The sequence below is a fragment of the Pollicipes pollicipes genome, unplaced genomic scaffold (genome assembly GCF_011947565.3).
Source record: "Pollicipes pollicipes isolate AB1234 unplaced genomic scaffold, Ppol_2.1 Scaffold_6686;HRSCAF=7923_pilon_pilon_pilon, whole genome shotgun sequence".
Taxonomy (NCBI): Eukaryota; Metazoa; Arthropoda; class Thecostraca; order Pollicipedomorpha; family Pollicipedidae; genus Pollicipes; species Pollicipes pollicipes.
In genome coordinates, this window is record NW_023596921.1 from 46,062,838 (window position 1) to 46,089,374 (window position 26,537).

At 51.7% G+C, this 26,537-nt stretch overlaps 1 protein-coding gene across 1 annotated transcript; it reads left to right on the forward strand.

Annotated features, from left to right (window-relative positions):
- Window positions 1–9,096: 9,096 nt before the first annotated feature.
- Window positions 9,097–23,197, forward strand: LOC119108431 (fatty-acid amide hydrolase 1-like). Its single transcript, XM_037232002.1, is given in 14 exon segments — window positions 9,097–9,219; window positions 10,754–10,903; window positions 11,186–11,389; window positions 11,572–11,628; window positions 11,947–12,108; window positions 12,111–12,175; window positions 13,773–13,979; window positions 14,757–14,797; window positions 16,688–16,824; window positions 17,670–17,851; window positions 19,052–19,179; window positions 20,355–20,516; window positions 21,073–21,212; window positions 22,312–23,197. Coding segments are annotated over 13 exon segments (1,719 nt in total). The 5' UTR covers window positions 9,097–9,219; window positions 10,754–10,792; the 3' UTR covers window positions 22,435–23,197.
- Window positions 23,198–26,537: the final 3,340 nt, after the last annotated feature.

The window sequence follows — 26,537 nt, forward strand, 5'->3', positions numbered from 1 at the left end:
TAATACAGGAATGTATAATGTGGATGAGATAGCAAAAGTTTTGCAAAAGTACAGTTCGCTCCACTGTTTTACGAAGTCTTAAGTAATGGAGGTGTGCTCAGGGCAAGGGCGGCAGAGAACAGTTTTGTGGTGCTTATTGCGAACCCTCTTGAAGTATGATGCGCGATAGAGTAGGCGTTAGGCGTCTAGCAGCGGGCCGCATGTAGCAACACCCCGTCAAATGCCAGAGTATTTTGATACTGTCGGCATTAAACATGATGCGCCACGAGAGAGGGAGCGAATGGTGCGTGTCCGTTAATTTTGAGGAGGCGTGCGCTTAGAGACAGGGTGGGGAGAGGGCAGAGACACCATAGGCCAGTGCACGCATGTCTCGTGCCAGAGGCACCAGTTATATAAAGCGTAGAAATAACACTGCGGAATATGTAAAGGGGATTTCCAGCCATAGACCCAGATTGTACACAATCAGATCCACACGGAAAAACTAGCGTACAGGGACTTAGTACACGCATGAAGGCAAATGACGAATGACGAAAAATGACTAGTTACGCATTGAGGCGGTGAAGCGTGCATTGTTAACCGGGCTTGAATAAAGTTCTTAACCTTGATTTGATTTGTGGTAGGTAATTGCGAGTTCAGATGGCCCATCATGTGTCTAATAGCCTATGCACAACCGAGCATCGGAATGACGAGAATGGCTGTACGGCTGGGGTCTGACGAATCGCCAAGTATGTGGTATTGCTCGTTGTGTACTGTTAATACGCTTTTATGGTGTTGATAGCTCATGTTAACGGTTGGACTGCCATTATGGAGTATTTGACTTTTTAGCGCCCCTTGACTTCCCATGCAACGGCAGCAGAGATCAGGTTAGTCGATTGACAACAACATTGCGAAGATCATTAGCGTGATGTGTGATGGGGCATACAGAGGCGTATAATCCGTGTTAGGTCCAGAGCAATACGAGAACACCATTTCTACTGATCACCTACAACACTCCAACCCATATCGCACCAACGCACAGCAAAGCAAGCGTGCAAGTTCTGCGAGATTCGTCTGTCTGTCGTCAAAAATAACACTACCCAGATATGCATATATATATATATATATATATATATATATATATATATATCACTACATGCTTCTACTATACTAATAGGTACATCAACATCCATGTACGCCTCATTATTTAATGGGTGGCCGCAAGCATATATGAATGTCGGAAATCATTGATTGACAGAGTTGAATGATGCTGAAATATTGAATAATGTTGAAATTATTTCCAAAATGCTCAGAGAATAAATGAAATATGCATCGCTCGGCCGATTACTGCCGCGGGCAAACACTGGTTATTAGGCACAAACCCACAGCGTACGTTCAGGCCGACGCAATACCTACCCACCTGTGAGCATGGCACAAGGTTCGCATGCAGCTATATGTGAATGTCATGAAACGTGTGTTTGTTTTAAAAATCTAGCATAATAGTCACACATGACATGAGAAAGAAGCCATCACATTTGGGACGGGGAAATCAATCACGTTGTGCCGTTTGGGCTGTTAACGTACAAACGTGGGATCTCTACGTTTCATGGCACTCCGCCCCCCCCTTCCAAAATTTTTGACATTTACCCCATGGCGACCAATGAAAAATTAAATGCAAAATGAGTATGGGTGACACCTTTTTTGAGCCGCTCCTCTGCCTAGCTCTCGGCACGCAGCGCCAGTCCACATATTACCTTTCCAGCCAAGCACTTCCATTTACCTTCCGGCCGTCTGATGTGAAATCTCGAATTTCACTGCTTGGCATAGCTGTTCCGCATTTATAAACTATTACAAGGTGCCCGAAATGATTCCTGGACACAACGTCATTGAGCTAAGTCCACTCCGAGTTACCAATATAGCCATATAGGTGATAGCCATGAACGGACTCTACGTTTCGGCCGCCAGCACCATGTTCCCATTTCAAACGTGTCAGTATAGTTTCGATCGGTGCAGCGACTAGTGGACATTATTATAAAGCTGTTTAAATGACATCTGAAATATTCTAGCTCCGGTTAGCTTTTCACAAACAGTACCACGGCCTCCAGGTCAAATAACCAGAGCCTGCGTTAAGGTCTACGCAATACCCACACGAGCCTTCGAGCGTGAAACACGGTGTGTCTGCGGCTAACTGTATTTACCATGAAAGGTATGTTTACCTGAAAAACCAAGTCCAACGGTCACATATGACACGTTGAAAAGAAGCACACATTCCAACGAGCACACAAGAGAAGCAGAGTTGACAACAGAGTTGGCCGGTGAGAGGTATAAGCAGAGTATACCATTCGGCCGTCAGCATTATCTGCCAATTTCAAGCATGTCAGTTCAGTTTCCATCAGCGAAATCGGTAGCCGACACTTTCCCAAAACTACCTAAATGACAATTCATATATTCTTGTTGGCGGGCTATTCCCGGGGACCAGCGCTACTAACTGAGCAAATAGGAGCAGCGTGCCATGTGCCCAGTTATTCGACGTAATACCTAACAGCCTGGGTATTACGTCGGATATCATGGTCAGGACCCTGAAAGCACTGTAGCCGCGATGGATTATTCCTCGGGGCCCACCATGACCTGTTGGGCACAAAGCCACAGCGTGCGTTAATGCCAACGCAATACCTAACCGTCTGCAAGCCTGATACAAGGCTTGTATGCGGTTTGTGTATATACCATAAAACGCGTTGGTCACACATTGCAAAACGGAGAAAATGCTACGTCAGTACAGGAAAATAAATAAGGAAGTCCACTTCCGGCTGGAGCGCCCGTCGCCAAATCACCATTTTGAACCAATACTCATTTCCATTGCGACCGCCAGCCATGAAATGTCTAATTTGACTCCATGAACGAACTTTGCTACATTTAGAAAGTACTGGAGATCCCAATGATTCGTGAGTAAACCTGCATGGAAATCTGTCCATTCGATGTTACCAATAGTGACCGTTGATAGACATAAGCGGACTCTACGTTTCGGCCGCTACCACTGTCTGGCCATTTCAAACGTGCCAGCATAGTTTAAATCGATGATATCACTAGCAGCATCATTTTAAAACTATGCATACAATTCCGCTATCATCATGTAGACAGTGGACCCATCCTTCCTGAACAAAATGTCATTCGGGTGTACCCACTCGGAGTTACCAATAGGGCCGATGCCAGGCGTAAAGCGAACTCTTTACGTTTCGGCCGCCAGTATCATTTGTCCATTTCAAACGTGTCAATATAGCTTCCATCGGTGCAACGACTAGCTGACATCATTCTAAAGCTGTTAAAAAAGGGCATGTCAAATATTCTAGCCTCGGTTAGCTTTTCACGGACAGCACCACGGCCTACTGGGCACATAGCCAGGGCTTGCTTTCAGGCCTAAACAATACCCACACGCCTGCGAGCGAGAAACACGATGTGCATGCGGCTAAATGTGTATACCATAAAAGGTACGTTTACCTGAAGAATCAAGTCCAACGTTCACGTATGACACGCGAAAAGCAGCATACATCCCAACGAGCGCACCAGAGACGCAGAGTTAACAATAGGGCCGGTGATGGGTATGGGCGGATTCTTTACGTTTCGCCCGCCAGTATCATTTGTCCATTTCAAACGTGTCAACATAGTTTCCATCGGTGCAACGACAAGTGGACATCATTATAAAGCTGTTCAAACAGCATCTGAAATATTCTAGATCCGGGAAGCTTTCCACGGGCGGTACCAGGGCCTCCAGGGCACATAACCAGAGCGCGCTTTAAGGCCTACGCATTACCCACACGAGCCTTCGAACGTGAAACACGGTGTGCATGCGGCTAAATGTATATACAATGAAAAGTATTTTTACCTGAAAAATCAAGTCCAACGATCGCACATGATACGTAGAAAAGCGTACTTATCCCAACCAGCACACGATGCAACAAGAGTTACCAATAGGGCCGGTGATAGGCTTAAAACACAGCTCTTTGCGTATCGGCCGACAGCATGGTCTGTCCATATCAAACACTTTCTTGTCCATATCAAACACTTTCTTAAAATGGTGTTGCTGATAGCTGCATCGATTGAAAGTAAATTGGCACGTTTGAAATGGGTGCATAACGCTGACGGCCCAAAAGGTAAAAACTACGATTATGCGCATCAACGGCCATACTATTGACTCGAAGTGGACTCACCTAAAAGACATTTTGTTCAGAAATAATTTCAAACACTTTGCAGTCGTTTCCAAACGCAGCAAAGCAACGCCACGCATTGCAATTGGAGAGTTCATAGCAGACGACCGGAAGGTAAATTAAAGAGTTGGGCTGCAAATGTAATACAAAATCTGGCGTTGGCACCCGAAACATAGACGGAGGAACGTCTCAGAAAGTAAGGGAGCTCATAGTCATGTTGTAGTCGATTCTTCCCATCCATTGTCATAACGTTAATGCTCTACATACATTCTCAGTGTCTAATGGTGAGGGTGCCATAACACTCACGGAACCCGCGTTTCAAGTCTAGGAGGAACCATTGCCGTCTAAACCATGTCAAAATGATGTCCACCACTGGTTGCACCGATGGACACTATTTTGGAATGTTTGTTAAAGACCGATAATGCCGGTAACCGAAAACGTTGAGCCAGTTCATGACTTTTTCCGGCCCCATTGGCAGCTCAGTGTGGACATGCCTGAATGCGGTTTGTTCATGGATTACTTGGACCTTCTTGCAGTAGTTTCTTGAGGAAGTCTGCTGGGAAAGGTGGTTTTCTGCCATTATCAGGTTCCACAGTGATACGAAACGAAGACCATAACTCGTGTCACGTGACGTCATGAGCAGAAGGTAAAACGCAGCTTATTTTTCTTCATTTATTTTTCAAATGGCACAAGAATGTAAACCACGAGTACGTAGGTAGATGCACGTACACCATAACAGTCTCCCGGAACGACGTGAGCAGCGGGAAAATACAGCCCGAAGAACGTGTCCCACTGATAGTTTTCAACTGATGACCGATTCATTTGTACCAGTGACGCCATCAGTGGGATGAAGGACACGTGTTATTACGAATACCTGCTTGGTTTTCAATATTGCCATCATAAGTGGCTGATAAATCCTTGTGATATTGTGAGAAGTAAAGGAAGTTGTTTTTTTTACATTTCTACCAGTGACGTCATGACTAGCAACAAACTTGTCATTGAGATGCTTTACCCAGCCTGGCAGCGACGTGTCGTCAGCTGATTAGCCGGCCCTCATTACAGACCTAAGCCGACGCTCTTCCCTCCGCAAACATTGTCGGCCGGAAGGTAAAGAACACCCGCTTATCATCTGCCCACTGGATGTGCTAGCAGGTTATGGGTCATCAAAGGAAGGCTACGTGGTATAACCTCCAAACAAAGATGATGCAATCAGGATAATTTAATCGAGCTTTAACATGACCACTACCGTGTCATATGATCAACCCACCTCAGTGTTTAAACTAATGTGCCCACACACGTTGCGGTTTCGCCAGCTCCGCACAGGATCGAATGCATTTTACCGCTTCGGTACGTCCCATTCAAACGCCATTCAAATCCCAGCATCCAGATCCACACCCCCACGACGAGCGAATAGCGAACAGCGACCTGCTTCCTTATTGCCGCACTCCATTCTGAAATGTACGCGAGGACTAAATAGCCGACAAAACTTGTCATTCACGCACTCCAGCCCTATGATGTCAATCGACACAATGTCCTCATTTTTTATAACGCTCAAATAGAAATCCATTCCTCTAAAAGATGATTACCTTGAATCAGGTCTAAAATCACCAAAGATGCAAAAATCCGTTACACCAGTACACCGACAGCCTAATACGCAAGTCTATGAGGCTGATCTCCACCAAATCCTCACCAGTCGATGCGCCGGGCTAGGTATCATATCCGTTCCAGAACATGGCAACCCTGACTCAGCTCGAAATCACTAACACTCCCCAAACCACAAAAATTGGCTGCAGTCCAATGCCCCGAGTCTATAAGACCGATTGCCACCAAACCTTATGTTCTCGCGCCTTCAGCCAGCGCGCCGCGCCAGCCGTTACCGCGAAATATCACATCGCACCAATCGGCCACATCAATGAATTGTGGCTCAAATTAATGCACACTTGCTCCGCCTGCCACGCGGTATGGATGTGTGGACCCGGAAGAGTCGATTTAGTATTCACCACAGAGCAACCCTGGCACAGCGAAGCAGGTAGGGAAAGACAATCTCATTGTACCTGTATATTACACACGCCACCCGACTTATGGTGAATATGCATTCACTGACATACAATAACAAACGCGCATTTTTATGAATAAAAACAAACTACGTATATTAAGACACGCGAAGGAGTCTCCCGTAAAGGCCACAGAGTCCCACCCTCTTTGACCCGTCCCCAACAACCCACCCTATAGAGGTCACTGTGCGGAGTGCCTACAGAAGCCGCTGTCCACGGCCCACATCACGCTCGCCCTGGGGCGGGGCGTTCGCTTCCCCTCCCCCCCCCCCCCCCACACACACGCAGTACTCGTCTGCGGCACCAGGGATGCCTGGTACTGTTGTTCCCGCCACCTAGCGGCCGGCCGCGTCTCCAGTGCCGGTGTAGCCGACAGCCAGGATGACGGCCACCTGGCGACAGATCTCGGAACCAACGACCTCGAGGCGTCCGGTGCAACCGGACTCGCGCCATACAGGAGAAGGCGCCCGCGCTCCTTCCACCTTGGGCGTAAAATGGTGGCCGCGTGCGGAGAACAAGTCGCGCACCACGAGGGGTGGAATGTTTTACACAAACCTTTGCCAATTCCCAATCGATGTGCCATGTTGCCCTCCCCCCCTATCCTTCGTAGAATGCGGTAACCTTGGGTCTGGTCAAAGGTCAAGAAAAAACGCTCAAAACCACCAAAACTGGTTGCAGACAACACTTTTCTCCTAACATATGGAACTGATCTCCACGAAACCTTCATCAAGGTTATGCGCCATGGTCGATAACCTGTCCATTGCAGAACATGGTGATCTTGGGTCACCATGCATGCCGTGTCACCATACATATGGTGTACGGTCATAGATCGGCACTGTCCAGCCCATACCATTCGGTGCCGCCGAGGGGGGGGGGCTGCCCATGGCTTATAGACGGTCCTGAGCTGCGCCAGGTCACGTCTGGGCGGCACAAAACGTACCAGGCCTGGCGAGATCTCGGGACCAGACCAGGCATGGAGTCTCGAGAGGACTTCTGCCGCTTCCGGAACCCGGTCCGGAATTGCGGATAACTTCTCGGCCGCCAGCCACTGAGTTCCAACGGCCGATATTTTTGGTCCCACCTCTTGACGCCTTCCGGCTCAGCACTTTCAGCCCAAACCACCAGCCACGCAGAACAACGAATTCTCACCAGGTTCTTGCACCAGGGCAATCGCTTCAACCAGTTATCTCCGTCGGTGGGCTCCCGGATCGCGCACAACCTGAAAATAGCTGGTCGGGAACGGCGACCGCCTACCGTCGTCTCGGCGCCATTCCAGCCCCAGCCAGCCACCCTACCGGAGCTGGCGGGAGCTGTGTGACGCATGAACTCTTCTGAAGCTGGTGATTGGATGGGGTGTTGGTGGGGTCAGTCAAGAGGTGTTGCGCAGCGATAGGCCGCCGTATGTAGCGCGTTGTCAACGCTGCCGTGACAAAGGGCATTTGTTCCCGATGGGTCGAAAACTGCCGAGGTGGTCCCCATTTACAAAGCGAAAGGCGACGTACACATGCCCTCTAAATATTTCATGACCTCCCTGCCGTCTTGCTTGTCCAAAAGAGCTAAGAATATTGTCTGCAATAACTCTCTCGGTATCTGCATAACCACAGTAATTTATTTCATGACCAATATGCAGACAGGCCTTGCCACTGCACCGAGGACGCCGTGCCCGGCGCTGTCGAATGAATCAAACACAACTCAGAACGCGGCGAGATTTCCCCAGTTAACACCGCCGACCTCAGCAAAGCATTTGACACGGTTGACGATAGCATCCCGTTAAGCTGGGATGGTACGGAATCAACCCAACATGGTTCCGAAGCTATCCGGATGATCAGAAGCCGCTGGCTGGCGAGAGGCGGTACGACGACTTCACCGGTCCGCTTCAGTATGCCCCAGGGATGCATCGCCAGGCCGGTGCTCCTTAGCTTATTTACAAATGGCCTTCACTGTCACAAACCAGTTTGTCGAGTGGCAGCATACCCTGACGACGCTCTGCTGCCCGATCACTCGCCGCCGCTTAAAGTACGTAAAACCCTTCACAACCAACTCAGCCGCTACGATTCAGCGTATGTGTTTGTTTCGTGTGTGCAGTCGTGTGTATTGTGTTAATTCGTGGCGTCACGCCGGGCCACCCGCTCATCGGAGACCGGAGCTCTGAAGCTCTGCCGGGGCGCAAACTCTCGGCCAATCGGAGGTGGTTTGCTACCGTGCTGCCTCATCGTGGAGCGAGCTGCCGACTTAGGTTTTGTGCTCATTGTGCTCAGAAGAATGGGCAGCATCTGTATGCAAAATTGCTGGCAACCCTCTAAGTCCGCTAGATCTAGAATTAAAAGCTGAGCCAATGTTAATAAAACGCGCTTTTTAGCGACATCGGCATTCGAATGAGCGACCTTGAAAGGCTGTAACCTTTCGGATATGGTGTACTGGTCTTAGGTTTTGTGTTCACGGCAATCAAGAAGTCAAAATCCATCTGCACAACGATTTTCAAGAGAATTAAAGGGGTTCGCTTTTTTATCATGATGTGCGATGCAGGCTGTGTCGCGGTAATTGGGCGGTAGCCGGTTCTAGATCTGTGCTCATGATAGCCAAAGGACTCAACTGCGTCATCAGGCTATATTTCAGGTCAATCAGAAGTGTACGCTGAAATCTGGTATGGACCTAAATATGAATGTGAAATGAGAGTCTGGTGCCAACAGAACTAGCCCGTCCGCTGCACATTTTTTGGACAACCCGATGTTTCCCTTAATATGGCAGTAATGTGGGAGCATCAATATGATTAAGCTACAATTAATACGCGACGGAGTCAAACACACACTGTTAAAAAACAGAAAGATAGGTGGGCAGCGCGTGGTTGTTGAGCGCAGCGTTATAGGGCTTTGGGTGGGCGTGTTGGTCATTGCTGCATCTGTTTTTATTGTTCATCATTTGTTGTTTGTTCTTTGTAGTCTTCCTTGTGCGGTTGTCTACCCTGAGGCTGCTTCTCGGACAACTCGGTACGCCGATGAAAACTGACGGAAAGCATTTCAGGACAGAAATCGGTTTCAACGACACAGTGGTTGCGTGCAGATTTCCATCACAATTTTCGGATTTCTGGACGATGTCTGGAATGGATAGATTGTGAACCATGACAACTGGATTGGTTTCAAATTTTGGGTGGCCTTTGATTTAACCCAAGCTCACTATGTTGAGAAAACTGAAGAGTGTCAACTACAGCACATCGGTGTAGGTGTACTTTCCTACCTAATGTTAGAAAAAATCATTGCACACCAATCGTCCTGTTTAAGGCAGCACATATCATAAATAATCTAAAAACAGGTAGAATCATGCTCCTATCTTCTAATTTCAATTACTACGATGGCAAGCTCCCGAGCGCCGCACACACCCCATCGCCTGGAATTCCCAGCGCTGTTCCTGCGCATGGATTCTTGCTACATTGGCCCGGTACATTTTTGTGGTTCTTGATGCTGCTTGATGCGCAGTAATGTTGTGACCGCATGCAGTAATGGCGCCGGGGTCGTAGCTGCTGTGTGTGTGCGGCGCTCGGGAGCTCGCCATCATAATCATAAAAAATTTGAAGGTAAGAGCATGAATCTACCTTTTTTGTGATTATTTACAATCTGTCCTGCCTTAAACACAGCAGATGGTGTACCATGATTTTTTCTAACGTTAGGTGGGAAAGTACACCCTGACCGAGCGCATCAGCTGAGGAGGGTTGTGTGTTGTTGGTCCCATAAGCGCATAGCGTGGGGTTGTGTGCGAAGTGATTTGACCATTACCATGGTGTGTCAATTGGCAAATGTATCATTCTGCTCTGTCCTGTAGGCTTGGAGCAAGGGATTGCCAGCAGGCTTTGCTATCCATTTAGTCCCAGCCTCATTTTGGAGGGTGTATAATCCTGATGCATAACACCTCTTCTCAGGGATATACACATGGTAGTATTATTCAGTATTGTGGAAAAAAATCATATGTTATTGCAATGCAGGCATTGTATGCTTTCTGTATGGCATACATAGCATGAGACCATTTGTACAAAATTAACTGCAAACTGTGAAAGTTGTTTGCCAACATATCATACCCATCTTTGTTGTCATGGTTATCATATCCATGAGGAAAGATGATATGATGCCCCGCTTTCATAATAATGACAACATTATTGTTATAAAAGAAGTAAATTAAATTTGAAAAAAGAGAAGTGGAATGATTTTTAAAGTGTGATTCATTACCATGACCTCAATTCTTGTTTCAATCCTGCCCTGAAACCTCATCAAAATATGCCGTGTTTTGCAGGCTGGATGCTAAGTGGCCAGCAATATGCATACATAAGATATCATACACATTTGTCTCAACTTCAAACTGTTCCTCTGCTAGCCAGGCAGACCAATGAGTAATTTATCAGTGCAAAGCAGCTAAGTGATGAAAAGGCCACTGGCCACCCTATATCAAAATGATTGGTGCTAAGTTTTTGACACAGGTAATCATTATGATTGTGTAGCAAATATCACCAAGTACCATTTGATTTTTCACCAGAACCAGCAGCTCTGGCAAAACCAAGAATCTTCAGCTTATATGAGTACCATGACAGATTCCATGTGGAATTTGTGGGTTGTGGGTGCAAGCTGCGCTGCTATATCAGGAATGACCCTGCTTTGGTGGCTGAAGAAGAGAAATTCAGCAAAGGTAAGGCCTTGTGAAAATGCCAGTTATTGCATAACTATGGCTTTTGCTTATTATTGGAAGGTGCATTCAGCCTACGGAAAAGCATTATGTATTACCATTTTTCTTTGCCACATATTATGCTTCACTAATGTTAACATCTATTTAAGGTTTCAAAGTTCCTTGCTGTAGCCAGCTCGGTGACACAGCCTAATAAGCCCCCCACAAGCCAAGGCAAGTTATGTGACCCCATCAGGCGGCCTGCTATGCCCAGGCTCAGTGCTGAGATTGTGACATCTCTGGCAGCCAGAGTACTACGCACGGGTCGAGCGGCGTTTGGAGCTGGAGCGGCAGCGACGTGTCCAGTTGACCAAACACCTTCTGGTTGATGGTAACCTGATCACCGAGGAGAGGATGGACATCCTGGAGCTGCCTCTGCTGCAACTGATAGAACAGTTGCAGGTGGGGCAGTTGAAGGCCGTCCTGGTACTCAGAGCTTACCAGGCCAAGGTGAGTGTTTGGCAAGTGTATTTCTAAGCTCTGGTGGGTGTATTTCTGTGCTCTGTCTGAGACCATTGATTGTAGATGTTTCCATTTGCAGTGTACCCATCTGAGGATGATGTGCTGTTGAACATTTGACATAATTTGTTGACTTTGTACTTTCTTGTGTGACATACATGCACTATTTTCAGGCTCTGCAAGCATCAGCAAAATACAACTGTGTTACAGAGTTTGTTGCAACTGCTGAGGTGAGACTTGTACTATAATGGCAATGTTTAACACCTGTATGCTTTCATTAATCAAGATGATGTTTCCTGACACTTCAATTCAAAGTCATCATAATTATTTAAATGTCGTGAGGGAAGGATGAACACAGGGCAAATGACAATGCGGTGCAGATCTGACTACCAAAAGTGAAATAATAAACTAATCACCTGATTGAGTGACTAAATTTGCTTAATGGCACACCTGACCAATGAGTTGTGACTTGTGACAGTGCTGCACACTGGCCTGTGCTGGTACTCGTGACCTGGCACTCTGCCGCTGACTGGTGCCGATGTCGCTAGAGCCGGGCATCGGTGCTGGACCGCCTGCCGGCGGCGGCGCGCGGCCCTCTGCACGGCCTTCCCTTCAGCGTGAAGGACTGCGTCGACCTGGAGGGCTACGACTCAACAGCCGGGCTGGCCAAGCACCTGGGCCAGCCGGCGTCGCGCTCGGCGCCTGTCGTGCAGAGACGCTCATCGACCTGGGCGGCGTGCCCTTCTGCAAGACCAATGTCCCACAGACCATGATCAGGTGAGCACTCGCTCGCCGGCCGGGCGAAAACGACAGCGCGTGTGCACCCACACGTGCGCGCGTCCGCGTGCGTTAGCGTGCGTGTGCACGTGCTAGTGCGTGTGCGTATGCACCACCTTACGGTGAAGGTCTATGAAGAAACCTTCGCGCCGCCGACACAAGGTGGCGAACGGCAGTCGGGCCGGCCGGCGGGAGAGGCGGCGACAAGCCGTGCTCGAGCAGGTGCAGAATGTCATTATAAAGCAATGTGGTGGAGAACAAATGCTCGGCGTGCATGCAAAGAGCTTACTGGGGGCCTGACGGGCACAACTTCCTGCAGTAGTAGGTGCGACCGTCTTGTCGTCTTCCAGTCCGAAAATTGGCTTTCTTCATGCGCTCCGCGTGGGTGGCGGCTGCTTGGCTGAGAGTCGCCGCGTGTCTAACAGCACCCTTCCCTGCGGATCACCTGCAATATCGCCGAAACTGTTAAAAACGTAGGCACACGTGCCGTATGTGAAAATTGTAGAGCAGTGCCGGCCGTTCTATCGCATTTGGGTCCGAAAATCCCGCTAGAGAAGTGGTTGAGGCGGATGGCGGCCGCCTGACCGAAAATTGCTTCGGGTCTAGTAACGTACCTCCTTGCAGATAAGGCAAAACCATCTAGATAGGTAGAGATCTGATGCCTTTCTTCTCGCCTCCATCGAATCCACCTGGAGTCTAGTCGAGTACAATAAGTTAAGGGTTGAGCTAGACGAGGTGGCTATAACCAACGCTAGATACGCCTAAAAGGATTTCTTACTGAATTTCCACTCACTTTCCTCTCAGGATTCGAGGAAGTGGTTCGCAGCCCTCCCAACTGAGTAAAGCTACGCCCCTGGAGTCGAGTTTTGGTCTTGCGACCCTCGACCCCCCCATTTCACAGGTCCGGCTCAGTGACCGGAACCCCTTGCCTTTGAACCTAACTCGCTTCTCGCAGGTTCGGCTGTGCCTACCCGGCTTCACCTTGTGACCCCTACCTGGGACGCATGGCCTTAAGTTCTCACCGGAATTTGGCTACTGTAACCCGATATACCCTTGCCTCGCAGATTCGGTTGCAGCAGCCCGATGTACCCTTGCCTCACAGTTTCGGTTGCAGTAACCCCATGTACTCTTGCCTCGCATTGTCGGTTGCAGTAGCCCGATGTACTCTTGCCTCACAGCTTCGGCTGTAGTAACCCAATATGCCCTTGCCTCACAGGTTCGGTTGCAGTAACCTGATGTACTCTTGCCTCGCAGCTTCGGTTGCAGTAACCCGATGCACCCTTGCCCCGTAGATTCGGTTGCAGTAACCCGATGCACTCTTGCCTCGCAGATTTGGTTGCAGTAACCCAATGTACCCTTGCCTTGCAGTGTCGGTTGCAGTAACCCGATGTACTCTTGCCTCGCAGTTTCGGTTGCAGTAACCCGATGTATCCTTGCCTCGCAGTTTTGGTTGCAGTAACCCGATATACCCTTGCCTCACAGCTTCGGTTGCAGTAACCCGATGTACCCTTGCCTCGCAGCTTCGGTTGCAGTAACCCTGATGTACCCTTGCCTCGCAGATTCGGTTGCAGTAACCCGATGTATCCTTGCCTCGCAGCTTCGGTTGCAGTAACCCGGTTTGGGGCGTCACGACCAACATCTACGACGGCCGGCGCGTACCGGGCGGCTCTTCGGGCGGCGAGGGCGTGCTGGTGGCGGCCGGCGGCTCGCCCCTCGGTGTCGGCACAGACGTGGGCGGCAGCGTGCGCGTGCCAGCGCTCTTCTCCGGCTGCTACGGCTTCAAGCCCACCTGCGGACGCCTCAGGTCAGTCGGCGTCTGCTGGCAGGCGTGCGGGGCGGCAGGCGAGGCTGTCCGTGGCGAGAGACGGTCTCTTGCTGTGACAGCCCTGTCGTGGCAGCTCAGGGCCACATTACCTGACTATCAAGTGGTGAACAGAGTCCCCGTACTTGTCAGCTTTGCTATCATGTGATAAACGGATTTTCTTTCCTTTCCACCGTGTTTTGGAGGCTTTGTGAGAGATCAGTCACATTTGTTTTGATGAGTACCTTCTAGTGGCCAGCTTTTTCACATGAGTTTGTTTGATCTCCGACGCATGCCCAACCGACGTGGTCATGAGCTTCCAGCCCTGCACATCGGCTGTTACAACGGGGCCAGAGCTAGACAGCATTATCATGCACCGAATTAAAACTCACCCCGCGATCTAAAGGCCGTTTTGCTGCGCCGATCGCGGCTAGTTCTCCGTGTGTGAGCGTGGCCTGGGACGGCGATTTGTGTGCAGATGACCACGGGGCCTACTTAGGTGAAACTGCCCCACCCGGGCCGTTGTCTCGCGGTCTCTGGTGAAAACCGGCGGAGTCATTCGAAGCTACCAGTCATTTGCGTACGTGCCAATTGTCACTTCTAAGCAGCGCGGGGCTAGCCAGATGCTGTCAGACCGGATCTGCACGCCGCCCTCGCTGGGCAGGCGTTTTTGTGCTGGCCGATACAGATGACGCCGGCGTGCCGTGCTGCCGCAGATGGCCATGTGGCTGGGTGTGCGGCGCGGCCCCGTGGCTGACGGCCGGTCGGTGTGGTTTTCAGCTGCGTCGGTCTGCGCGCGGTGCTGCCGGCCACGTTCGGAGGTGAGAGCGCCAGCCGGTGCCGCTGCCCGCCGCGTGCGCGTCCGTCTCACTGTCTCTGCCGCAGGGCGGAGCACGACTGTGCGGCGGGTCTGGTCTCGTCTCTCTCAATGGCTCTGTCCACCAAAGCTAGAACTGATGTGTTGTGTGGATTGGTCAGACCAGTCGCGTGTGGTCAGACGCTTCTGCGGCAGGGCGGTGATGTAACGGTGTTCGCACCGGCATGCCACCTTCCGTTTGATAGCCACGCATATGTGTCTACAAATGCTAATGTGTGCGTGTATTTGGCGTCAAAAGAACCGAACGCTGCATATGTTTTTTTTGTTGTTGTTGCTGTTGTTGACAATTTTGATCCTTGTCCCCCGCCCACAATGAGTTTTGTGAACTTAACATGTGCTAACAAGTGTTTACACTGTGAACCAACACTAGAACTTACGTCGAATCGTAGGCCAGACTGTTAAAGGCATTATCAGAGCCTTTTCCCGGAGCACCTGATCCAGGTGTTTGCTTCGGGCAGAAATGTGCATTTATACACGGATGGTTTGAAGGCGGAAGCAGGCGCAGGATGTGGTTTGATTTGCAGCGGCTGGGCGAAGGGTGTTGCACTCCCCAGCCTCGCCCAGTTTATACTTCCGAACTTTATGCAGTTAGAGAAGCGTTGGTTTGGGGCGGAGGAACACCGAGTGTGGGTGGGGGGGGGGGGGGGGGGGGGCTATGTTTGACCGCATCAGACCGTTGAGGCAACTGTTTCATCCATCAAGCACCTGAAAGCTGAGCGAGCCCTACTGAGTAAGATCTGACGACAGGTGATAGTTCTTAACTCGGTCGAAAAGCGCGTGGTCTTTGTTAGGGTACCAGGACTGGTTGGTGGTGAGAAGGCCGATACTTCTGCCAAGGAGGCCGCAGCTGGCCCACGACCTAGTTCTGCTCGCGCACCACACTCTGATATTAAACAGCTGCTTTTGACAGTTACTTTCCGCCCTTCTGAAAGAAAAAGGGCAACAATCTGGGGACCAGGGGAGCACAGACAGCCATGGCGATGCGAGAAATAGGCTTAGGGCAGTACAGCACAGAGTGGTTAACTGGACCTCCGCACACCACAAAAGCAGGAAGGAGGAGGTCAGTCTCTGTTGCCTCCGTATCGGCCACACCTACGCAGCGCACGGTTTTCTTCCGTCCGGAGGTCAAGCGTCATCGTGTCCCAGATGCGGTAACTCACTGTCAGTTGGCCAAGTGCTCGTGCAGTGGCCTTACCTAGAAGCTGAGCGCCAGTGTTATTTCGGCCCCCACGCACGGTGGAGACTGTCTCTGCTCGCCTTCATTGGGAAGAACCGGTCGCTTACATTAAGATCGTTTTATATTTAATCATGCATGCAACTTTTGATGCAATCTAATCACCTCTTAATGCCCTGTGACTGTGTCTGACTCTAACTTTGGTACGCCTAACTTAGGCTCCGCGACTTAGACCGCTTAACGCACGGTACGCACGCCTCGCTGAAATGAAGACCGTCTGCCCAAGTCATGGGCGCAGAATAGCCGCTCCAACCGACGCGCCCATGAAACCAAAATACCATCCCATACTACTTCGACGCACGCGCCTCTGCACTCACTATAAAAGGTGTGTAGTGTTGGCTGCAGTTGGGCCGACACGCCTCACGCCACGTCACGTGCCCACTGTACGCGCCACAGTCGGCTTTCTCAGACGCCTGACGGCACGTTACGTGCCCACGGTACGCGCCACAGTCGGCTTGCTCAGATGCCTTACGGCACGTCACGTGCCCACGGTATGCGCCACAGTCGGGTTTCTCAGACGCCTGACGGTGCGTCACGTGCCCACAGCACGCGCCACAGTCGGCTTTCTCAGACGCCTAACGGTGCGTCACGTGTCCACAGTACGCGCCACAGTCGGCTTCCTCAGCCGTGAGATAGCCGGCCTGCAGAAGGTGATGGAGCTCCTGACCTCGCCACTCGAGGCGGCGGACATGTACCGGCTGGACCCACTGGTGCCGCGAGTCTACTGGAACAGCCAGGTGGGGCAGACGGCCATCGGCTGTCGGTGACGGTGGCTCAGCTCCAATGGCGGGACTGCCGGTGGCGTCAGTATGGTTCCAATGGCTGGAACTGTTGGTGGCGGTGGCTGGGTTTCCAATGGCGGGGACTTCGGTGGCGTTGGATGGGTTCCAATGGCTGGGACTGTCTGTGGCGTTGGGTGGGTTCCAATGGCGGGACTGTCTGTGGACGTTGGCAGGGCTTTCATGGCTGGGACTGTCAGTGGCGTTGGCTGGATTTTAACGGGTTTGCGGGTCCAGCACAGGCTATCGAACGGGGTATTTGCTCTGTCAAGCTTACACCCAGTGGTGTTGATTTGGTGTGGTAACATTGTGAGATATTGGTTGGTTCGAATCGAGGGCCCCTTTTGTTGTGCGTGTGCTGGAGACATCGTTGATACAGACGTTGCTTCCCTGTCTGGCCAGCTGACCCATTCTTCGGATCACACACTTGGCGCTTCCCGAAGCGCGCAAATGGCCAGGCGTTAGCAGCCACCATAGCTGGTCGGCGGGGCCCTGCCGGTGTTGGCAGCCACTATGGCTGGTCGATGGAGCCCTGTCGGTGTTGGCAGCCACTATGGCTGGTCGGCGGGGCCCTGCCGGTGTTGGCAGCCACTATGGCTGGTCGGCGAGGCCCTGCCGGTGTTGGCAGCCACTATGGCTGGTCGGCGAGGCCCTGCCGGTGTTGGCAGCCACCATGGCTGGTCGGCGGGGCCCTGCCGGTGTTGGCAGCCACTATGGCTGGTCGGTGGAGCCCTGCCGGTGTTGGCAGCCACTATGGCTGGTCGGCGCTGGCGACGGCTGACAGTCGGTGTCGCTCCGCGCAGATGGCCGGCGGCCGGCGCCGCTGGCGGGTCGGCTACGTGGCGGACCTGCCCACGTTCCCGAGCACGCCCGGCTGCCGGCGCGTGCTGACAGAGACCGTGCAGGCGCTGGAGGCGGCCGGCCACGAGACGGCACCCTTCCACCTGGAGGCGGACCACGCCGCCATGGATATATCATGCGGACGGTGATACCGGATAACGGGGGTCTACATGACGCGCGCTGTGTGAGTGGAAGGGAGGGATGCACGGGAGGGGCGGGGGGGGGGGGGGGAAGGGGGGGGGGGGGCATCCTGAGCGGGAGCACCACCAAGGGGACCCATCTCACACTTTGGTGGTTGCTACCTAGCCGCCTGTAAGCTGGCTGAGGCAGGCTGTCAAGTAGGAGGCTCTTGTGCGTGTACAGTCGCTCGGACTGGACGGCCGCCTGTGAAGGGAGGCGTGGAGGGGGGAGGGGGGGGGGGGGGGGGAGGCGTTGTGTGGACACAGCGAATGGGAGCACCGGACGAGCGGAATACTTTTGTTTTTTGGGGGGGGATGCGACAATGGGGGGTTTCTCGACGATTGGGGTGTGGACAATGGTACTGTGGATTTGGCCTCCTGCGTTACTGGGCGTAGGTGAGGATGGCACCTTATGGATGAATACTGAGTAGAAGCTCATGCGAACCGTCGCAATTTTTGACAATCATGTCACCTTTTGGTGACGGGGATGAAAAAGGGATCCTGCATCGCAGCACTTCTACCCTATCCCTCTCCCTGTCTCCCTCTCCGTCTCCCTCTCCGTCTCCGTCTCCGTCTCCATCTCCCTCTCTTTCTTCCTCCCCCTCTCCCTCCTCCTCCCCCTCTCCCTCTCCATCCATCTCCCTCCCTCTCCCTCCCCTCCCGTCTCCCTCTCTCTCTCCCTCTCCCTCTCCCTCTCCCTCTCCCTCTCCCTCTCCCTCTCCTCTCCCTCTCCCTCTCCCTCTCCGTCTCCGTCTCCGTCTCCCCCCTCCGTCTCCCTCTCCCTCTCCCTCTCCCTCCCCATCTCGCTCTCCCTCCCTCTCCCTCTCCCCCTCCCTCTCCCCTCTCCCTCTCCCTCTCCCTCTCCCTCTCCCTCTCCCTCTCCCTCTCCCTCTCCCCTCCCCTCCCTCTCCCTCTCCCCTCCCTCTCCCTCTCCCTCTCCTCTCCCTCTCCCTCTCCCTCTCCCTCTCCCTCTTCATCTCCCTCTCCCTCTCTCTCCCTCTCCCTCTCCCTCTCCCCTCCCTCTCCCTCTCCCTCTCCCTCTCCCTCCCTCCCTACCTCCCTCCCTCCCTCCCTCCAGTGGCTGCGCGGGCCAACCGCCGGCGGTGGTGGTCAGTGGTGGACGGCCTTGCTTCGGGCGTCCCTCACCAACCGCCGTCGCCCCGCAGCGCTGATGAGGAGGTGGACAAGAGCATCGAGACGCTCGTGGCCATGCTGCGCGTCCCGCGCTGGCTGCGCGTCCTCATCGCCTGGGGCACCAGCAACAACTTCCGCTACCTTGGGACGCGACTGAAAGGTTGGTCTCAGACATCACGTGGACGGCAGGATGGATTGGAGTTTTCGGACGCTATGTTATTAGAGCGTACAATTTTAGTGATGGAAGGTTACGTCCGTCGGGTAGCCTGCTGCTGAGAGTGACGGAAAAATCAACAAATGATTGGACAACCAGGGGCATAGTCAACCAATGTGCCCCACATAATTGTGCTGGTTGCTCGGGTTATTTCAAGCTACTGCCACAATCACTTCTGAAATTTGGGTGAAGGAGCATGTGCGTGTGTGCGTGTGTATGCGTGTGTGCGCTAGCGTGGCCTGCGTTTGCGTGCGTGCGTGTGGTGTGCGTGCGTACGTGTGTGCGTGCGCGCGCATGCTTGAACAACGGCGGACGTAAAGACTGGGTTGCATTCTGAATCCTTCTACGAAAGAAAGCGTGGTTTTTATCAGCTGCCCCACGCTCTGCTGCTGTGTCCGGGCCCGTGAGAGCGCGGGGGAATGACCAGGACCAGGGTAACCGCAGCGATCGGAGGGAGGGGTGGGGGACCGACGGACGGCGTTTGCCTCGAGTAGCGCCGTGCATCGCTTCACTCTTGTCCGGATTTCGGAGTCAGCTTGTGCGAATGACAGAGTTTTGTTTATATATATATATATATATATATATATATATATATATAGTTTATATATAAGATGTTAGAGTTTTGGCGTGGCGGAAGGTTACCGGACTGAGTCAGGTTCGCAACCGCCTGTCAGCGTTGAGACATTGCGAAGACAGTTATTGACACGCACTGACACGAGACACTTATCCAGAGTCGACCAAACTAATTGCACCCGTGACCCTCTCTGACCTGTCCTTGATAAAAGTCTTACTGACACTAGCGTGTCGTTTTTTATATTTGTTAGCTCGCTGTGGTCATGTTGTAAAACCTCAAGAGGACCGCCAAGTCACAAGCGATCAGATTCGGATTGCCGCTAGCGTTGCACGTCGTACCTCGCCCTGCCATTCAGAAAACGCCCTAACGATACGTCTCTGCCTCCAGCCTTTCGCTAGAACATTGCCTACGTCAAGCCGAATGAGCAGAATTACCGTGAGACGCACCATGCCCGGAGCGAACAAGTGCTGACCAGCTCACAGTGACCTCGTGCATGCCACTGAGTCGGAGTCGGTCCAGTTCAGCCTCCTCTGCCCTGGCCCGACAGCCTGGACGGGCACCACGGTGGAGGCGGTGCAACTGAAGCTCGCCTGGAATCAGCTGGTCGACCGTACTCTGAAGCAGTGGCGCGCCGCCCGCCTCGACCTGCTCGTGCTGCCCGGCTTCATGTGTCCGGCGCCGCCGCATGACATGATCAGCAATCTGGTCGGTGGGTGACGCTGCGGGCCAGTGGCCGGGCCAGTTGACTGAGCGCCAGCGGCTGAGCGCGTGCGGGAGGTGGGGTGGGGTGGAGTGAGATGAGATGAGATGAGATGAGATGAGATGAGATGAGGAGATGAGATGAGATGAGATGAGATGAGATGAGATGAGATATGGGATGGGATGGGATGGGATGGGATGGGATGGGATGGGATGGGATGGGATGGGATGGAATGGGATGGGATGGAATGGGATGGGATGGGATGGGATGGGATGGGTGTGGGGGAGGGGGGGGGGGGGGCTGGACGTGGCACCGGCAGGGTGAGTGGAACACCCTCAGGAATTAGGTTTTATGAAGATAACGTGGCCTTATGAGAAGCAAGTTGCTTTAAGACGTTGCAAAGATCTGAGTTGTACCTGGAGTTTTGATTGCTGGGCCGATGTGCCTGTATCCCGCATCTGGCTTGTCGTCATGTCGGCATGTCGGCCTTCTGCGTTTTCAGTAAGTGATGGACCTTGGCGCCGGCTGCCAACGTACTGACACATCACCGCCATGTGGCCGGCAGTGGGCGGTGTCTACACTTCCATTTTCAACGTGCTGAACTTCCCGGCGGGCGTGGTAAACGTGGGTCACGAGACGGCTGAAGACCAGACCGCCCTGGAGGAGTACCCCACCCCTCACGTGGAGCTGCGCTGGGTGGTCGAGGTGAGGGATCGCGGACTCATCAGCTTCTCCCCGGTGTGAATGGTACGAATGGGGTCCTGGCGGCGACCACCCTGTCAGTGTATATCTTGATATATATATATATATATATATATATATATATATATATGTATATATATATATAATATATATATATATATGTATATATATATATGTATATATATATATATATATATATATATGTATATATATATATATATATATATATATATATATATATATATATATATATATATATATATATATGCATGCATGTGTTACGATGCCTTTGACTTCTGTACTTTGTAATTCTATTATTGCAATTACGTTCTGTCCAGTCCTGAACACGCACCTGTGAAAGCCGCTATTGTGTCTTTTGGATGATCAGTCACGACGTTGTCCATTTGCTGAGCACAGTATTGTACTGGTGTATAAGTGCATCTACAACTCTGCTGCTATTTTTGCCCTGCCGCAGCGCGTCGGCGAGCGCGGCCGTGTGAAATAAGACTGTGATTTAAGCTATGTGATGAAGGCAGGGGATGTGGCTGAGCCCTATAAAAGGCCATCAACACAAGCAGCCGGGACGTTGGATCACGCAGCACTGACGAGTTATGTAACTCGTCGAACAGCACTGCAGCCTTTGTGTCTACTGAACGCGTACCCTGTGTGGGCACCTCACCGTCTCCGCCGTGTGGATCCAGGCCGCACCGGGCGTGTCTTCGGCTGGCCGGTACCTTGTCCGGGCCCGGTCCGACACCTGACCGCGACCGTGTCCGGCAGCTGACCACGACTGTGTCCGGTGGCTGACCACGACCGTGTCCGGCAGCCGACCACGACCGTGTCCGCAGCTGCTTACGGCCGTGTCCGGGCCCAATCTGACACCTGACCGCGACTGTGTCCGGCAGCCGACCACGACCGTGTCCGGTAGCTACCTACGACCGTGTCCGGCAGCTGCTTACGGCCGTGTCCGGCAGCTGACCGCGACCGTGTCTGGCAGCTGCTTACGACCGTGTCCGTGCCCAGTCCAACACCTGACCGCGACTGTGTCCGACAACTAACCACGACCGTATCTGGCACCTAACCACGGTGTCGCCGTTCTCAGGCGACGCGTGGCGCACTAGGTCAGCCACTGGGCGTGCAGGTGGTCGGCCTGCCCTGGATGGAGGAGCAGGTGCTGGCCGGCATGGCCGAGGTGGAGCGCGCGCTGGCCGAGCACAAGCAGTGAAGCGGCCGGGCGGACCTGACGGCCCAGGGTGCCGTCGGCCGAGGACGGCTGGACATGTGCCTGTGATTTGGGCCGAGTGAGGACGGCTGGGTGCTGACTGACCGATAGATAAGGCTGGTGGAGGGGTGGCTACCACATGCGTTAGCGACCGGAGTCGGGAATGGTATATTTTTGATAACTGTGTAGATGTTGCTGGTGTCATGGTGGTTTGCCCCATGTATGGGATGCGTTCGGACCAGTCATGGTGCTGTATGGTCTTCTTCCCTGCAGAAGCACCTAATTGGCGACGCGCTTTTCGACATTTGTCCGTCCCGATGACTCAGTTGGTTTGAGCGCCTATCTTCCGATCTTCCCACCCGTGGGGGTGGGTTTGAGTCGGTTAAGACGCTCGCTGTTTGCCCTAGATATGTATGACCTGCGACTGATGGCATCGGCCGCACTAAAGGTCAGGTGACGTCAGAGGGCAGGAAGAACCGTGTCGAGCGTTGCGGTGCGTTCAACCTCCGCCGCCACGTCGATGCTGGCCTACGGCGTCTATTGCCTGCGCTTATGAGTATTCCGATGCTTGAAAAGCTAAAATCGGCCAGAAGGGTTTGTTGATATGAAGTTAGGGGTCCTTTCACTCCGCTTTTGACCTGAAAGGTCACATGATATTGTAATAGATGGTATTTTATAGTCTCTCGTGCCATAATTAATCATCTCACGTAACCATTTATATAGCGAAGTCAGAACTCGTCGCTGAATAAATCGCTGAATAAATCGCCTGCTTGAAGGATATTGTATTTGCGCACAAATGTCTGATAGAATTGGAGACACTCATTACACATATGTTGACACCAAAAACAGACATTTGTGGTTTCTGTGAAAAAAACGTTCCTTTTATAGGAGTTGCACAGCAAGTCTTCTGCTGGCTGGGTGGTGGTCGGAAACCCACTGTGGGCCAATCACGAGCGGTGGATACGACACTCACATTTCCTTTCTCGCCTTTCATCACTGAAATCTGCTTAAAGCACACAAAAATATATCCTAAAGTACCTAGAAGGAAACAACTGACACCTGTATACGTGTTTTACTGTGATATGCTGCAAAGCTTCGTGAATATTGGCATGTGAAGATGAAATAGTCCGCTTTTCTGAAAAATGGCATTTTACGTGGCCTAGTGCGGTCAAATATTTATCCAATGGCGCATGACTTGCAACTTCACTGAGAAAAGCAATACGCCCCCCCCCCCCCAAACCCGCTGTCTCTCAACTGTCCCCAAAACCCGCTGTCGCCCAAATGAGTCGCCCAAATGTCCCATCTCTACGGAGTCACTTTGGGGAGCGGTGTAAACACCTATCAAGATGTAATCAAAGCCTTTTGACTACCAAAAATACGCCCCAAAACCCCCAGTGCAGGGGCGGCCAAATCGCTTCCTTGCAATGTCTTTTTAGGGAGAGTTGTCACCTCTTTAAGGAGCATAAAGGCATACTGTGACAATAAGGTGGTTGTCCATTTGACCTGCCAATGGTACCCTGAAATTGGAACACTGTAAATGGGGTCGCGTTTGTTCACCTTGCATTCCCTTCATGTGGCCAATCGACCGTCAGAGCTATACAACTTGCATTTGTTTTGATCAGACATACGATGTCAAAAGATGAGGGTGTATTTTTACTTTTAAAACACAGCCCTGCCATTCTTAAGACGTAGAGCCGTCTAGTTTCTGAGATACCTGCTCGGGAAGATGTGCAGCCTATTTTCTGAAGCCATTCAGGCATGCATGACGCCGTAGCAACGCCGTTCAAATCCATTTTTGCCTAGTTATTGTGTTATATGTGATACAATATAATAAGACTTGTCATCAGATAACTTAGGAAAAGCGCCACGGCAGAGCATGCAACTGCACACAAAAATCCTTAACTCGCATGAATACGCAAGGAGCCATGAGAAATGGTCAAAGCATGAAAACATAACAATATTTGGGCCCAGCGAACACTTTCAGCACTGTGCTGCCATCTCTCGATGGGCTTGAAGTGCTTCAAGTGAGTGCAACGGTGGCTGGTTTGGCAGCACGTCAACGCCATACAAACGTTCCATGACGCAATCAAATAATGCCAGTGCAGAGCATATTTATTTCAGGCGAAACTGCTTTCTAGAACAGCCTTTTCCTCCTAAAAGTATGCAAAAGTTATAAGTGATATAATTCGTCATACCCAATGTTAACTTCGATATCTTCCAAAGTAGGACACTTCCTTTAACGGGAATGTTTCGCATTTGGAGATATCAAATCTAGCGTCAGATATGATGAAACAAGCTCTCTTTTACCCAGTTGTACGCTTTTTAACTGGAAATGACTGCTTTAGACAACATCATTTTGGTCTTTAGGAAAATGCGCTTCTCAATACGCCATTGTTTAATTACGCCATCGTACCTTGCACATCATTGATTGAGAGCCAGCTGACGGCGGTCATGTGTGGAAATCGTGCTCGCGAACACCATATATGAACAACTCGGCAAATGCGCTTCGTGGCCTTGATTCCCGCATGGCTATGTAATGGAATTCGGCCGGCGTTATTTTGACGTCATGGGTGCTTGGGGTAACCTGGAAATAGTCCCCCGGAAAAATTCTGCTTATCTTCGCGGGCGTGTATCTCAGAAAGTAGACGAGTTTAGGACATAAGAAGGACAAGAATGCCAAATGCACCGCATGATCTTCAAGATGACTATTTCAGTTCAAAACACCGTACAAGTGTGGAACACTCCTTTATTTTGGCGTGATTTTGGAAAGGCAATTCTATAAGTAGTTTACTTCAGGTTGGAATGGTAATGACAAACGACTCCCTACATATGCCGTTTCTAGAATAATTGAGACGCCTTTTAGAAGCTTTGCTCCCTGGGAAGTACGCTTTTGCCGCTGCCGTTGCCGTTGGGTTGCCGGTGCAATTGAAAAGGACCTCGATTGCTGACATCAGCTGCTTGCCTGCGTTCACTAATGTATTCAAACATTCCTTTTGCGTTAGCGCTTTAACTGTCAACAGACGTCTTGTCGTCCATAACCAACGTAAATTGTCTTGCGTCATGAAATACCAACAAACGACACGCGGCATCTTTAACGCGAGCACCTCTGCGACCCTCCGTGTCTTTGATTGCTGCGTTCTTGCAACCACACTCTAATTCATACTTCCGAGCCCAATTCAGTTCCCATTTGAACGGTATCGATCGTCGAGGAAGCCTCGTTTAGTGTCTCACGCTTAAAGCAAAACCAACATCTGTGGAGCCCCGGGAACGAATACACGGATGAGTCTAGCCAAAGTTTTGCACGCCAGATGGTAAAATCACAGCATTCATTACCCGCCGGTCGCTCGGCCCAATGAAAACACTGCCTCCTGATGCTGTATTTTGTGAACGACTTGAGCGTTACCGGTTTCTCAGCCCCTTCGGAGTGTTCTCCTTCCCCTGGTCCGGGAGTCGCCGTCAACTGCTTGCATCATGTGCCTACCTTACCCCCCCCCCCCCCCCCAGCTTCGTGCTCGGTGAATCCACCTCACGGTCGGCTGACCGCAGCCGTCCCACATACACTGCCAGATATAAAATCCGTGGCTAGCCGGTTCAGTTCGTTGCAGCCCAGCCTGTCCGGCGAGGGCGCCACCATTCCGGCGTCTCCTTCGCTTTTCCTCGGCTCAGCAGCGGTGCCGTCTGGACGGGGTAAGTTGCGCAGCATGCTGGATGCGCTGGGTTCCGTTGATTGCGGGAGATGTGCAGGAGTTGGAGTTGGCCCCAACCCAAGTACTTGTCAGGTTTTCAGGGAAGAAGCCTGTTAAGATTTGTGTCAGCAGGAGGCATGGTTTCGCATATATGATGTAAGGGGTGCCAGTAGTGTAGTGGTTAACGCGTCTGCGTCAACCACTGCGCGTCTGGGAAACCAGGGGTACGGGGTTCGAGTCCCCGCGGTGCCCGCCCTTCCTGCCAGGGTGAGAGACAGGCGACGCAATATAGCCTCAGCAGCCGAGTGCGCCGTAGGGCATCAATGACACACATCAATGGCACACGATGTGAAGCTGAAAAGCGCGGTTTTCGCGAAAATCGGTTCTTTGACCTGGCATAGTGGGATATAAAACTAGCAT